Source organism: Perognathus longimembris, chromosome 14, assembly GCF_023159225.1.
Source record: "Perognathus longimembris pacificus isolate PPM17 chromosome 14, ASM2315922v1, whole genome shotgun sequence".
Taxonomy (NCBI): domain Eukaryota; kingdom Metazoa; phylum Chordata; class Mammalia; order Rodentia; family Heteromyidae; genus Perognathus; species Perognathus longimembris.
Window position 1 is genome coordinate 53,359,914 of NC_063174.1, and position 13,896 is coordinate 53,373,809.

The window sequence follows — 13,896 nt, forward strand, 5'->3', positions numbered from 1 at the left end:
CCAGTAATTCAGTGATGTCTTATTTTATAGAGGTTTGGAAGAATTAATTTCAAAATAGCTGGTCTAATCCATTCACCCATTAGATCTAGCATAGTAATTAAAGAAATTAGTCTTTCTTAATTTATTTATTAACTTAACTTCCTTTTCTGAATATTCTTGCCTCTCAATAGACTAGGCATATGTAGTTTCAAAACGTATCTCAGGGTATATGATAGCATAAGTTATACAAAATACAATCAATAGGGAAGGAAGGAATTTGGCTCTACCTCCAAAATTAGTTAATGAAGAGTATTTTTCATGCATGTATTTGTATTTCGGAGACCTACTTCTATTTTGCTACTAACATTAACAGAGTTCTTTCATTTAATACTTGTATGGTTGATATTTTGCTGTGACCAAATGAAAGCTCTGTGAGTTTTAAAGGGCAGTTTGTTGGGCACGAACACAGAGCTTGCACACCAAGTCAGCTGCTGCGAGCTGCATCAAATGCTGTCTTTCTGTTCTGTCTTCCAGTGTGAGGAAAACGACACGAGACAGGAGCATGTGGTCCAGTGCGTGTTATCTACAGTCTTGTCAAAAAGCCCTTTCCAGGGAATTCAGGGAGGCTCATTGCCTTTCCTCTGGTCTCTTACTCTGCCTGCCTTCTGTCCATCTTGGTATCTGTCAGGTCACCCAGAAGAAGGCCCAAGGGGAAAGAATGAAATATAATCACAATGAGTCACTCAGTCACGTGGACTGCTTTTCTGGATCATTTTTTTTTTCTGCAATACAGACTCTAGTTTGTATGTTACAACTGATTTATCACAAGAACACACATTTTAAAAAATGACTTGGGCCTGCCACTGGTGGCTCATGCCTGTAATCTTAGCTACTCAGAAGGCTGAGGTCTGAGGATCAAGGTTTGAAGGCAGCCCGGACAGGAAGTTCATGAGACTTTTATCACCAATAAGCTACTGAAAGCTGGAAGTGGAGCTTTGGCTTAATTGGTAAAACACTAGCCTTGAACAAAAGAAGCTCATGAACAGTAGCCAGACTCTGAGTTCAAGCCCAGGACAAACACAAAACAAAACAAAACTTGAAGAGCTAACTTACTCATTTCTACATATATCTCAAATGTACAAATAAAAAACACTTCTTTATTATAAATATGTGTCTGAGGGTCTCGCTTTAGTTCATTAGCTAGTTTGGTAATAATTCACATCAAATTTCTCCACTGTACCTATGAACAACTGAAAACTAGGGGCATAAAGCTGTCTCTGCCTCAATGTGAGCTCTGTAGCCATTTAGGTCAGTGAAAAGTATACAAAGTTATTCTCAACCATCACTGTGGACAAAATGTCAACAGGATAATATAATGTTTTGAAAATACTTTAATATTTGCCATTTTGTTGCCTTGCTATTAATATACACATTTAGTAATAAATATACTACCATTACAGAGTGCAACATATTTTTAGCATTTATAACTGATTAAAATTAATGCTATTACCTCAAGAAAAGTACAAATAAATATCATGTCCAAATTCCAAACTAAAGCTTAAGAGGTTATCATTACCCCCAAACTACAAAATAAACATATAGGGCAGTATCTTTTGAAGCATGATTCCTGTAAACATAGCAAAGATCACTTCTCAGTCCTGACATTCATTCATGTGATGGCTTTAAAAGAAAAAAAAAAACATACAATCCTATCACTTCAGGTTTTTTTGCATAGGGAATTCATTAATTGTATTTTAAAATGCAGCAGTCTTTCCATGAAATGTCTTCATCGCATAGCACTTCTTTTCTTATATGAATTCAGAATTTGTTGAGCAATAAAATAGTGCTCTGCATAAGTTTATAAAATATCCTTTCTGGATTTAAAATTTAACTGAAAAATTTGAAAAAAACAAGTCCTAGGTGTGATTCTAAAATATTATGTACATAATATATGACCACAGGAGGAAATGCCCCGTTGTGGTACAACACAGTGTACAGATATGAAGCACAGTGTTGAGTAGAATTTCCCTTTAGTTTTTCTTCATATTGGTGCATAAGTGACTAATGACTCATTTACACAAACACACACCCATTCTACCTGTGCACAAAGCAGAGGAGGGATGTGAGGACAAACTTAAAGTAGTTAATAGAAAAATGGCAAACATACAGTACATATACTTAAAACAGTGCACTTTATAAAATGGATTGCTTTAGCCACACTTGTATAAAGTGCCATATTATTTAAAACAGAGAGACATGTACCTTAGTACTCTGTAGTAACCGTGAAAACAAACTGCCAGGAAGGAGCAGTGCAAAATGGAAAACGCAGAGCTGGGCATGCATCTCAGACCCAAATGTATATATATCATGACACCTTAAGTTTACACGTCCTTTTAACATCTTACAAAAAAAAAAAAGATTAACAATAGGTTATTATTGTATATAACCATAAAATAAAACAATAAGTTAAAATTCTCTCTCAAGAAAATAGTATAAGCCACAAATAACATTCATTACATACTTTTTGGAGACAGACCTTTTTTTTTCTGATAAATATCACCATCCGAAGGGTGAAAATCACTTAAAAACCCACTTTATCTACCAGGCACAGAAAAAGGCATCATGAAGTCTTGTTGGCGGGCGTCTGAAAGCTCCAACCCCACCAGTGCCTACCGAACTTCACAGAGCCCTTGGCTGTTTGCGGGACAGTTGTGCGGGCACCGGGGTGGGTGGCTGAAAGTATCACGCGTGCTCTCTTCACAGTAACGCTCTCTGTCCCGTGCATTTGACAAGGACACCCAAACGGGGTTCTCCTGAACGAGTTCACTACGAGACAGATTCCAGTGAGACCACTACGACACATCATCTAAAGCACAGAACAGCACCTCGGGCACCTGCTGAGGGGCGGCCACGCCAGTCCTCCCACCGGTCAGTCAGTGGCTCAGTCGGAGAACTGGAAGAGCGTGTCCGGGTTCCCGCCGTCAGCGGGGTTGCTGGGCTGCAGTGTCTTGGTGGGCGTGCTCTTACCATGCGAGTGGGAGGAAGAGGAGTGGGAGCTCTCGCTGGAGCTGCTGCGCGTTTCTGTACTGGTGCTCGTCTTTTTCATTTTCCTTCTCTTAGCCAAAGGGGCCTTATCAACATTCTGAAGGCAGAACCCTTCCCGCTTGTATTTGTTAAAGGCCTGTGGGAGAGAACACAGGGAACCCCATGAAGATGCATAGTCCTGAAGCTTTGTTTTTCTTATTTTGGAGCTTCTGTAGGAGCTTCCAGCAGAAGGTAACTTTCTATTGGCAAAAGCAGCTCCAAGTTGTTTTGGGAACAAAGCTCTGAAGACCTTTCTATCCAAACAGCAGGCAGATGGGAGAGGTGTTTGGGAAAGACTGAGTTTTTCTCCTTGCTGTCCTGGGAACTAGAACCCAGGGCCCTACGCAGCCATACCCTGACCCAAGTGACACTGCCGATTGCTTTGCATCAACCCAGATGGGCTTTCCAGGAGTCAGGACTCTGGTACTGGTTTTCCTTGGTGCTAGGGATGAACTAAGGGCCTTAAGCTTGGCTGGCAAGCGGTCTACTCCTAAGCCCTATCCCCAGTTCCTAATTTATCTTCTGTGAAGTTAGCCACCACTGACTGGGACTCCTGAGTATCAGTTCTTTAAGCCAATACCGCTTCTACTGCTTTTACCAACCATCTATCTCCTCTAACAGTCCTGGGGCTGTCCCTGAGCTTCTTTGTAATCAAAACGGGCGCTCTACCACTTGAGCCACAGCGCCACTTAAAGCTTTTTCTGAGTAAATTTTATTGGATAAGAGTCTCACAGACTTTCCTGCCTGGACTGGCTTTGAACTCAATCCTCAGATCTCTGCCTCCTGAGTAGCTAGGATAGCAGGCGTGAAGCCACTGGCACTTGGTTTACTCTGCTTTTTACTAAATCTGTCTCAGATTTGAAACTCTGATCCCAAATTTTCAGTGCAGATCAGATTGATTTCCATGAAGCCTTGCTCTGCCCTTCCAATGCAACGACTGTGATGTATCTCGGACACTTCACCCCAGAGCAGCTTAGCTCTACCCTCCTCACCCCGACTTGTCCTGATTTTCTTTTTTTTTGGCCAGTCCTGGGGCTTGGACTCAGGGCCTGAGCACTGTCCCTGGCTTCTTTTTACTCAAGGCTAGCACTCTGCCACTTGAGCCACAGCGCCACTTCTGGCCATTTTCTGTATATGTGGTGCTGGGGAATCGAACCCAGGGCCTCATGTATATGAGGCAGGCACTCTTGCCACTAGGCCATATCCCCAGCCCTGTCCTGATTTTCTTGGCACCAGATGTGAATAATGCTCTAGTGAGCCATCATCTGTGTCAGTTGGAAAATGAGGACCACTTGCTATGGTGCCTGCAGCTCTTCTCTCTGTTCTTCGTGTCCTAGTCTATCACTTTTCCAAGTCCTGTGGTGGTGCTATTCCATCTCAATTCTCAAGATAATTTCTTTGGAGATAACTTTGTGTCCCTCAATTTCATCTTATTCTAATTATCTTAATGCACTGCATACTCCTGACATGAAGTTGCACAAGGTGTAGTCATAACCAGGAAGTCCTGGCCTTTCAAGAATCCAATTTGGATCTGACACAACTAGCTTTCTTCCTGTCCTTCCCAGTCTCTAGACCATGCTAGGCACTCAATGGTTGCTGAATGAATGGACTTTCACTCATGTCTCAGTTCCCATTCTTTGGTATTGTTTTCTGCTTTTGTTTTTCTCTTTTGCACTGGTCCTGGAGCAGGAGCTCAGGGCCTGGGTGCTGTCCCTGAACACAAGTTTTTACTCAAGGCTAGCACTCTACCACTCGAACCACAGATCCACTTCTGGATTGTGTTGGTAGTTAACTGGAGATCAGAATCCCTCAGGCATTCCTGCCTGGGCTGGCTTCAAATCGCAATCCTCACATCTCAGACCCTCCTGAGGAGCTAGGATTCCACTTGTGAGCCACCAGAGAAACAAGTTTCTTATACATCTTATTTTCATTACCTATCCCAAATTAACTGTTCAAATATCAGACTACTACTGTCTTTTCTCATAAAGTCATCTTAAAGATGAAGTTTAAGTATTTGGTAGGTGAGACATGACTCTGACCGCCCCTGCGCTGTTTACCATGTGTTTACTGCATGAAGCAGTTGACAAAAGCATGCCTAAAACTAGAGAGATACAAGCTAACTGTATTAAGGAAAGTATGTCTCCGAGGCTACCAAGAACACGTGACAGGATTCCTTTCCACACCGCCCTCCGTGTGCACAGCACCGGGCCTTACGTGGAAGGTTGCTTTCACACACGTGTGCACCGCAGCTCCTGAAGATCCCAGAATGTCTGGGGTCATCAGAGGATTGGAGGACAGCTGACTGCCATCCTGAAGCCACTCATTATATCTCAAGCCAGACATCTTAAGCCTTTTATTTGGATCAACTGTGAGAAGTCCTGTGGAAATGAATGGGAGAGATTTTTAATCTTATGTCATTTTAAACATGGTTTGAACATCTACGTCAGATTGAAATTTCAATCATGTTCACGCGACATGATCACGTTGATAAGGCTTCAACCTCTCAAAAGATAATTACAGTTGCATAGACCTTGAATCTCCCAGGGGACAGGATGCTAGGATAAGGTCACATTGGCTTTCCAATCAGGAGAAAATATCACTCAAAACAAGGACTCCCACAGGTGACTCGGTACATGTCAACTGCACAATCATCAATGAGGTCTATTTCACGGAAAGGGAAAGCCTCTACCAGCCATCTTCCTCATCAGGGTGTGTAGCAGAGGAGCAGTCAGGAGGGGAGAGAGACTTTACCATGACAGGATAAGTGCAGTAGCAACATAGGAAGATAAGAAGGTCTGGGAGCAGGGTCTGTCTTAAGCAGGGTGTATCCTGGGCTAGACAAAGAGGCGCTCCAAGGATTAGCTGAGTGCTGGTGGCTCATGCTGGTAATCCTAGCTACTGAGGAGGATGAGATCTGAGGATCATGGTTCAAAGCCAGTTCATGAGACTCATCTCCAATTGACTATCAGAAGAAGTTGTAGGAAGTTGTAGAGTGCTAGCCTTGAGCAAAAAAGCTCAAGGACAGTGCCTTAGGCCCTAAGTCAAGTCCAGGCAGGACTAGCACAAAAAAAGAAAGAGAAAGAGAAAGCGAGAGAAAGAAACAAAGAAATGAAGGAAGGAAGGAAGGAAGGAAAAGAAAGAAAAGAAAGAAGAGGGGCTCCAAGAATTAAGAAGAGTGTGTGTCTAGAGGTCATCTGAAATGGAGGTGTCTGAAAATGTGGACTATTTGAAGAACTCAAGTTGTTCGATAATGGACAGAGCTGGGGTGAGGCCAAGCCCTGAATGGTAGACTAAGGAGTTTGACTTGAAGCTAATGGAGATTCTCCATTTTTACCTAAAAAGGTATGATCATCTTTGTCACTCTGTCAATGCATGATGCGCAAGAGAATCAGAGGGGGTGAAACAAGTTAAAGGATGTAGCAGGACCAGAGCAGAGAAATGATGACAGGATCTAGGTGGGGGAAGGCAGGCTGTAGTGGCGAGCTGAGGAGAGCAAGGCGAGTGCAGATAGCCACAGCAGCACCAAGGAATCTGTTTTGGTGGTCTAGCTTCTGGGTACAGCCATCACCCAAAAGACGGGAGATGGGAAGAGAAATGTGTTTGAGGAAAAGGACAGTAGACAAGTATAGGTTCTTTTCTGATGTGTTAGATAGAGAAGCCAGTAAGAGCCAAATGTGAGCTCATGCTGAGAATAGGAATAAGATTGCAGAGAGAACTTTCCACTAAGAAGAAAGTGAAGAGAGTCACCTGGACGGCCTTTGAGAACACATGCGGGGCCCCTGAATAATGAACACACATCCACATGTGTAACGGGTGTGATTCATCTCATTGAGTCTTACCTTGGATCAGATCTTTAGCCTCTTGGGACACATTCTTCCAGGCTTCTCCTTCAAAGGAGAAGTCTCCCTTTTTAATTTTCTTCATGATTTCCACTGCGCTAGTGCATGTCAGACTTCTGTCATGAGACTGGAATGGAACCTGCCCCGACAACATGGTATACTACAGTGGGGAAAAAGTGACAGAACAGAATAACATCACTCCCAAAGTCATTCCACTCATCCATCACTAACTTAAGCAGCACAATTTCCAACTATTACAACTAGCTCGGGGTTTAAAGGATAATGTGACATCAACCACATATTTCAATGATCAATAGATGAAGTAGATGACTTTTTATGCTATTAAGATGTAAAACTATTTTATAACCACAGCATCCCCCTATCCTTATTTATGGGGGTTAATATCTTAACATTTTAGTTGAGTATCCACCAATCAACTCTGGTTAAGAATCATTTTCTGTCTACAAATTGCAAATGGTGTAGCAAAAAGCGTATTTATATACATACAGACAAGGACGGCTATTTATATACTTATGGACATAGGTCCATATGCATGTGTCTATTTTGATTACACGATTACACACACACACACACACACACGAAGAGAATGTACACAAGAATTATACTGAAAGAAAAAGTAACTGCCACAGAAGGTTAGATATACCTTATTTTTTCCCTTCGGACTCTAGTTTTGGAAATTTCAAAATAGAAATTCAGACAGATGCCCACCTTTAGTATTGTTTTTTAATTTATAGGTTGCTATGTTATCTTTTCTTACTATTGGTTGATAAAACTGATGGTCTATCCTCACAGTCTGGAGTTTATGACTGTACTCTGTGTCATAATTAACTTGCTTCTTATCAACTCCTATTCTTAAAACATTTGACAATTAGACCTAGAGGTCTCTGCAGCCCCTTCCTGTGCCATTACAGGCAGTTGTTCCACAGACATCCAGGCGCTCTGAAGTACCACTCTGCATGTCTGAGATGCCTTGAAAACCCTCAAGACTGCCATAGTCAGAACTGATCTCCATAAAGTGAAGTCTCTTCTAAAACAGAAAAGAAAGTTAATACTAAAAATGAACAGGCTTCTTTTTAGGACATTGCTAACTAATGAAAATGTCATCAATATAAGACTTTAAAATCCTCAAATATAGAAAAGTTAGGAGTTTATTTTTACTAAAGGATCTTATTCATAAATATGTAAGTTTAGTTTGAAAGTGATAAATGATTATTTAAAACTGCTCAGATGAAAACCACATAAAACTTAAAAATAAAGAACCATCTTGCAGAGACAAGTGGCTAGCCACTGGGAGAAAACATATCGACACCAAAATAAATCCCAGATGGAGTACAGATTGAAGTATAAAAATAAGGCCGAGTAACTTGAAAAATTTAGGAGAATATATTTACAGTCCTGGGTTGAGGGTAGGGGTGTAGTGACAGTCTGACATCAAAGCCACATACCATAAAGGAAAAGACAGACATACCTTACTACATGGCTGTAAAATATGCTAGTCTCTATGTAAACTCCTCTAAAAACAAAATAAAAATCCTGCATTACTAAACTCCAAGTTTTCCAACAAAAGATAAGTGAGGCGAACATTCCTAATTGTTGATGGCAAAGAATGAAAACAGAGCTTAAGTAGAGCTTTAAGTGTAACAGAGCTCTAAAGTTCAATAAGTGAAATCTTGTCACAGGAAAATGGTCAGAGCTCATAAAGAACAATTCATAAAAGAGGAAATACAAATGCTCAAATGCATGAAAAGATTCTCATATTAGCTGTTCATTAGAGAAATGTATGTCAATGGTACAGTGGGATATAACTTAAGATTAAATTGAAAGTATCACATGAACTGTCATATGTCCAATAAAATAAGAACCTAACGTTCTTTCTCAATTTCTAGCTAAGCCCAACAGCTCTTACTTGTAATCCCAGCTACTTGTGAGCTGGTAGAGCTCTCAAGTGGTAGAGTCCTTGCCTAGCAAATGTGGGGCCCTGAGTTCCCTTCAAAACTCCATAAACCAAATAACCAATCAACACACAAATAAATAGAAACAAAGAAGGAAATTTAAGTGTCTATGCTAAAATAAAGATGTATATACCCTTTTACTAGGATTTTATCCTAACTAAAAAAATAAGCCAAATGCAAAGAAAGACAGAAACATTTACTCTAAGTTTATGATTAGTGGACAAAAATGGAAAAATGTGAACTGTTCATGAGTAAAGAAATGGTCAGTCAAGCCCTGGTGGCTCACACCTGGAGGACTGTGGTTCAAGGCCAGTCCAGACACACATGCAAGACCTCTTCTCAACCAATCGCAGGGTGAGAGGGTATGGGCTTCACATCCTGGCTACAGGGGATGCTGAAATTAGGAACCTGTATTTCCAGGCCAGCCTGGGCCGACAGTCTATGAGACTCCATCTCAATAAAAGAAGCTTGATATGCAAGCATGTGCCTTGCTATCCAAATTCCAACAGGAAGTACAAAATAGGCAGATGGCAGTCCAGGTAGGTACCTGAATAAAAAGATCCTATTTAAAAAATAACCGGTGTAAAAAAGGGGTGCAGGGGCAAGTTAACAATGGAGTACCTGCCTACCAAGTGTGAAGATCTGAGTGCAAAACTCTGGCACCACAAAAATAATGGTTAAATATATATTTGAGACTCAGTCTACATGTACAATAATATGATCCTGTATGTTAAAAATCTAACATATACACACAGACCGAAAAAGATGCTGAAAGGTACCAAGCACACACTGGGGCTGACAAACATCCTAACATCCTCTATGAATGGTGAGAACATGAGTGATTTTCACTTTACTCCCTTTATCTTAAGATCATGTATTACAAATTATACACAAGAAAAGTTAAGCTATTTTTGAGGTAAAAACATGAGATTTTTCTAGCTTAGTACTCAATAGCCGTGTATGTGTGTGTGTGTGTGTGTGTGTGTGTGAAAAGCATGCTAATCATAAATTAATGGTTCTAGTTTTATCTATTAACTTGTTAATTTTTCCTAAGTGGCTCCTTAGTTACATGCTTAGAGTTTCACACAACTGCTTTTAAGATTCTGTAGTCATAAATCACTGATATTCTGATATTATCAGTTTTTTTTAACAAATTCAATGTATAACTCATATGAAAAATAACTTACCAGAAACACAGCAAAATCCTACGTTTTCTCTCATGTAACTTTTAAGAAATGGCTACGTTCTTCTGTAAAGCCTCTCACTGGTTGGAGCGAAATAAGCTGATTTGCTGATTTTCATGAATGTGAGCACCAGAGCAAAGAGAGGGCTAAGTAGAAAGAACACAAGAGAAGCGGCCGGGCACCCCGGCTCTGCCAAGACGAACTCACCAAAATGACGCCCAAGCTCCACAGGTCACAGGACTCATCGTAGCCGTTGTGATTCAGGAGCTCTGGGGCCGCGTAATGAAGCGTGAAGCACGGGGTCTTCAGGGGTTGATTGTCAGGTGGCTTGAGGCGTGCAAACCCGAAATCAATGACCTTGATTTCCAAATTATCATTTTCATCCGTGAACAGTAAATTCTGCAAGATGCCAATACTTGGGTTAGTTTCTCTACTGTCAGGGGATCTGCTGATCTATCTTGTGGAACTCTGTCTCTGTGTATACTGACTCACACACAGTCTCGTGGGACAGTCTACGCTGGATGTCCATGCACAGTTGGTCTCTTCTTTGTACTTTTGAAAATATTATTTCTCTTTTTCAATTTTTTGACTGCATCATGCCTCTTTTTTTTTTGGGGGGGGGGGGAGTAGGTTGAAGGACTTGAATGCAAGGCCTGGACACTATTCCCAAATCTTTGTGCTCAAGGCTAGCGCTCTGCTCTACCACTGGAGTCACAGCACCACTTTTTTTTTTTTTTTTTTTTTGCCAGTCCTGTGCTTGGACTCAGGGCCTGAGCTCTGTCCCTGGCTTCTTTTTGCTCAAGGCTAGCACTCTGCCACTTGAGCCACAGCGCCACTTCTGGCTTTTTCTATATATGTGGTACTGAGGAATCGAACCCAGGGCTTCATGGACATGAGGCAAGCACTCTTGCCAGCCCACAGCACCACTTTTGTAGTGGACACACAGATGATCAGAAAGCAAAACAGCCTTCCTGTGGACATGGAGAAAAGTTAATTGTCTTGAGAGAAGATGAAGTCAGCCACAACTCCCTTATCCCAATGCAAGGCCCAAGCTCTCTTTATTTCTCTGAAGGCTGGGACAGGAAAAACAGCTGCATAAGGTAAGTGTCAGAGGCTGGCTCATGAAGTTTAAGAAGCTGACTCTGTAGCATGAAGCTGGAGGTGGAGCTGCAGGTCCCAATGGAGGAGCTGCAGCAAGCCACCCAGACCTATCAAAGGTCACTGAGGAAATCATCTCCAGTGAGGAGACAGTTGCCCGTGACTCTTGGTATGGGCAATGCAGCTGGTGACTTTAAGGGGAGCCAATGTCCATTTAACACTCAAAAGTCCTGAGGCCTTTAGGAAATACATGAACTCTACTCTGGTGGAGTTCTACAAATGGAAAAACAAAGTTTAGAGGAAAGTACATCTGCTTACAACACGCTTTGCTGAACATTTTAAGTTCATGGTTGAGACCACCTGCTCAGGAAAAAAGATTCCTTCTAAAACACTGCTGCTCATTAACCGTGGACCTGGTCATCTAGAGTGGTGAGGAGATGTCTGATGACAAGGATGTGCAGTGGTGGAGGTGGTCCAATGAGATGAACCTTGTTCCCAAGCCCATGAATACAACTTCCCTCCTGCAGCCCAAGGGGCAATATAGAACTCTGATTTTCAAGTCTTATTATTGAAGAACTATAGCTCACAAGTCTATAACTGCCAGAAATTGTGATTCCTTTGATGGATCTGGGGAACCATAAACTAGAAAAGATTCACCATTCTAATGCCAGAAAGATTCCTTCAAGATGACACTGATTCCTTAATGGTGATGCTGAATGGCTCAAGATATCAGGGGAGGAAGTAAGAGAAGATGAGGTGAAAACAACAGAAGTGCAGTTGGAAGTAGAATCTGAAGATGCGGCTGCACCACTCGTCTCAGGATAAAACTTTAAATGCATATGGAGCTGCTTCTAATACATGAGCAAGAGTGTGTTTCTTGTTTCTTTTTGCCAGTTCTGGGGTATGAACTCAGGATCTTGGCTTCACTCATAATGCTCAGGTTCTCAAACCTCCTGAGGAGCTAGGATCACAGGCATGAGCCACCAGGGCCTGCCACAAAACACAGTTCCTTGAAATGGCATCTACTCGTGGCAAGGGTGCTGTAAACACTGCTGAAACGAATTTAGGATGATGAATTCTAGGTAAATTCAGAGTACTCCATCAGCATAGTAACCCCAATTTGGAAAGGAATTCTATTGTTAAATGCTATTAAACAACATCATATGCTACAGAGAAATCGTTCATGAAAGAAAGAGTTAACCAAGGCCGATATCACTGTTGTCTTATTTTAAAAAGGGATACAGCTGGGTGTTGATGGCTCAGGCTTGTAATCCTAGCTACTCAAGAGGATCTAAGGATTGAGGTTCAAAGCCAGCCTAGGCAGGAAAGATCATGACACTTAATAATCCATATTATACTATAAAAATACTTCATGTATATAATATATGTACATACTGGGGAACCAAAAAAATCCCATAACTTGCTTTATTGTGATATCGATTTTATTACAGCAGAAACAAGCCTATTGTCAGAGATGTCCTGTATTTGTCCATTGACTAAAACTATACATAAATAATAAATAATATATAGTATAGGCTATTAAAACATAGAGTGGTTGAGGTGTGTATTATATTTCAGAAGTATTTTCACAAAATCGTTAAAAAATCTTTTTAACTTGTTTTATTGGTCAGTCATGGGGCTTGAACTCAGGGCCTGGGTGCTGTCCCTGAGCTCTTTTGCTCAAGGCTAGTGCTCTACCACTTTGAGCCACAGTACCACTAGTGGTTTTTGAGTGGTTAATTGGAGATAAGAGTCTCACGAGGACTTTTCTGCCCAGGCTAGCTCCAAACTGCCTTTAACAAACAAACAAACAAACATATTTTGGTGTTCAGAAACAGGTTTCACATATTCAGAAAATATCTACCAAGCTTTAGATCACTAAGCTTTCCTGTGCTACTTTTGTACATTTCATGTGCTTAGTAAGTACTAATTGTACCAATGTACAAATCATTTTAGTCAGTACAGGTATACCCAGCTAGTACCCCAAATGAATCTGATTATACTGTTTGCAGACACCCTACCAAAATCTGTTATGTACTCATAGTGGTTATCTTAGTCCCAGATCTCAAACATCATTTGCTCTATCAATATGTAGGCTGAAATAAAGGCATCGCAGGAAACTTCGTTGACACAGAGAAGACAACCTTTCAAGGCTTTCATATAAAAGGTGAAAAGAAAAAAAATTAATTGAAAAGTCTTAAATTTTCAATCCCATAGTGCTCACTTCTCCATCTGTGACAAGTGAAGTCACAGCTGAGGTGTGCAGATGCTTGCTTGGAGATGTCTTTCAGCAGTACGCCTGAGCTCCTCTAGTTCAGGGGCCACGCTACCCGGAGGGATGAGAAATGTGTCCTGCCCCTGTCCTCACATCTTTGGAAATGGCTTCAGTTTATTCCACATTATGGCTGGAGCAAGAGGCCTGTGATCTGACTTCTTGAAGGGATGATAGCCTTCGCTTTAATTTAGTGACTCATCCGCATTCCTCCTGTCCCGCTCACTCACTCACCTCCTGTTCTCAGGCACAACGTGGAGAGTTCACTCCATGGAGGTGGGGAGGGGCTGGAAGTGGCCAAGCAGTCCCCTCCCGCTCTGTCCTCATTTTAAGGTCTGGCTGAAACTCATTCCATATATGTAACTTTTCTTCATCTTTGAAGAAGATTGGATTAGTTCGAAAAATACAAAGCAGTCTACTAAGAATGTCAGCCAGCTTCTAAACTTATCTGATTCTCACCTAAAATT

General features: G+C 41.4%; 1 protein-coding gene across 2 annotated transcripts in view; it reads right to left on the reverse strand.

The window, feature by feature from the left end:
* Positions 1-1,357: 1,357 nt before the first annotated feature.
* The window catches only part of Rps6ka5 (ribosomal protein S6 kinase A5), a 132,834-nt gene continuing 120,295 nt past the window's right edge, over positions 1,358-13,896 (reverse strand). For both annotated transcript variants that reach the window (XM_048361744.1, XM_048361743.1), the window contains 4 exons: positions 10,267-10,458; positions 6,903-7,062; positions 5,278-5,441; positions 1,358-3,160 (listed from right to left, as the gene is read on the reverse strand). In XM_048361744.1, coding sequence (XP_048217701.1) covers positions 2,921-3,160; positions 5,278-5,441; positions 6,903-7,062; positions 10,267-10,458 — 756 coding nt within the window. In that variant the 3' untranslated portion in view covers positions 1,358-2,920. The remainder of the gene's footprint in view (positions 3,161-5,277; positions 5,442-6,902; positions 7,063-10,266; positions 10,459-13,896) is intronic.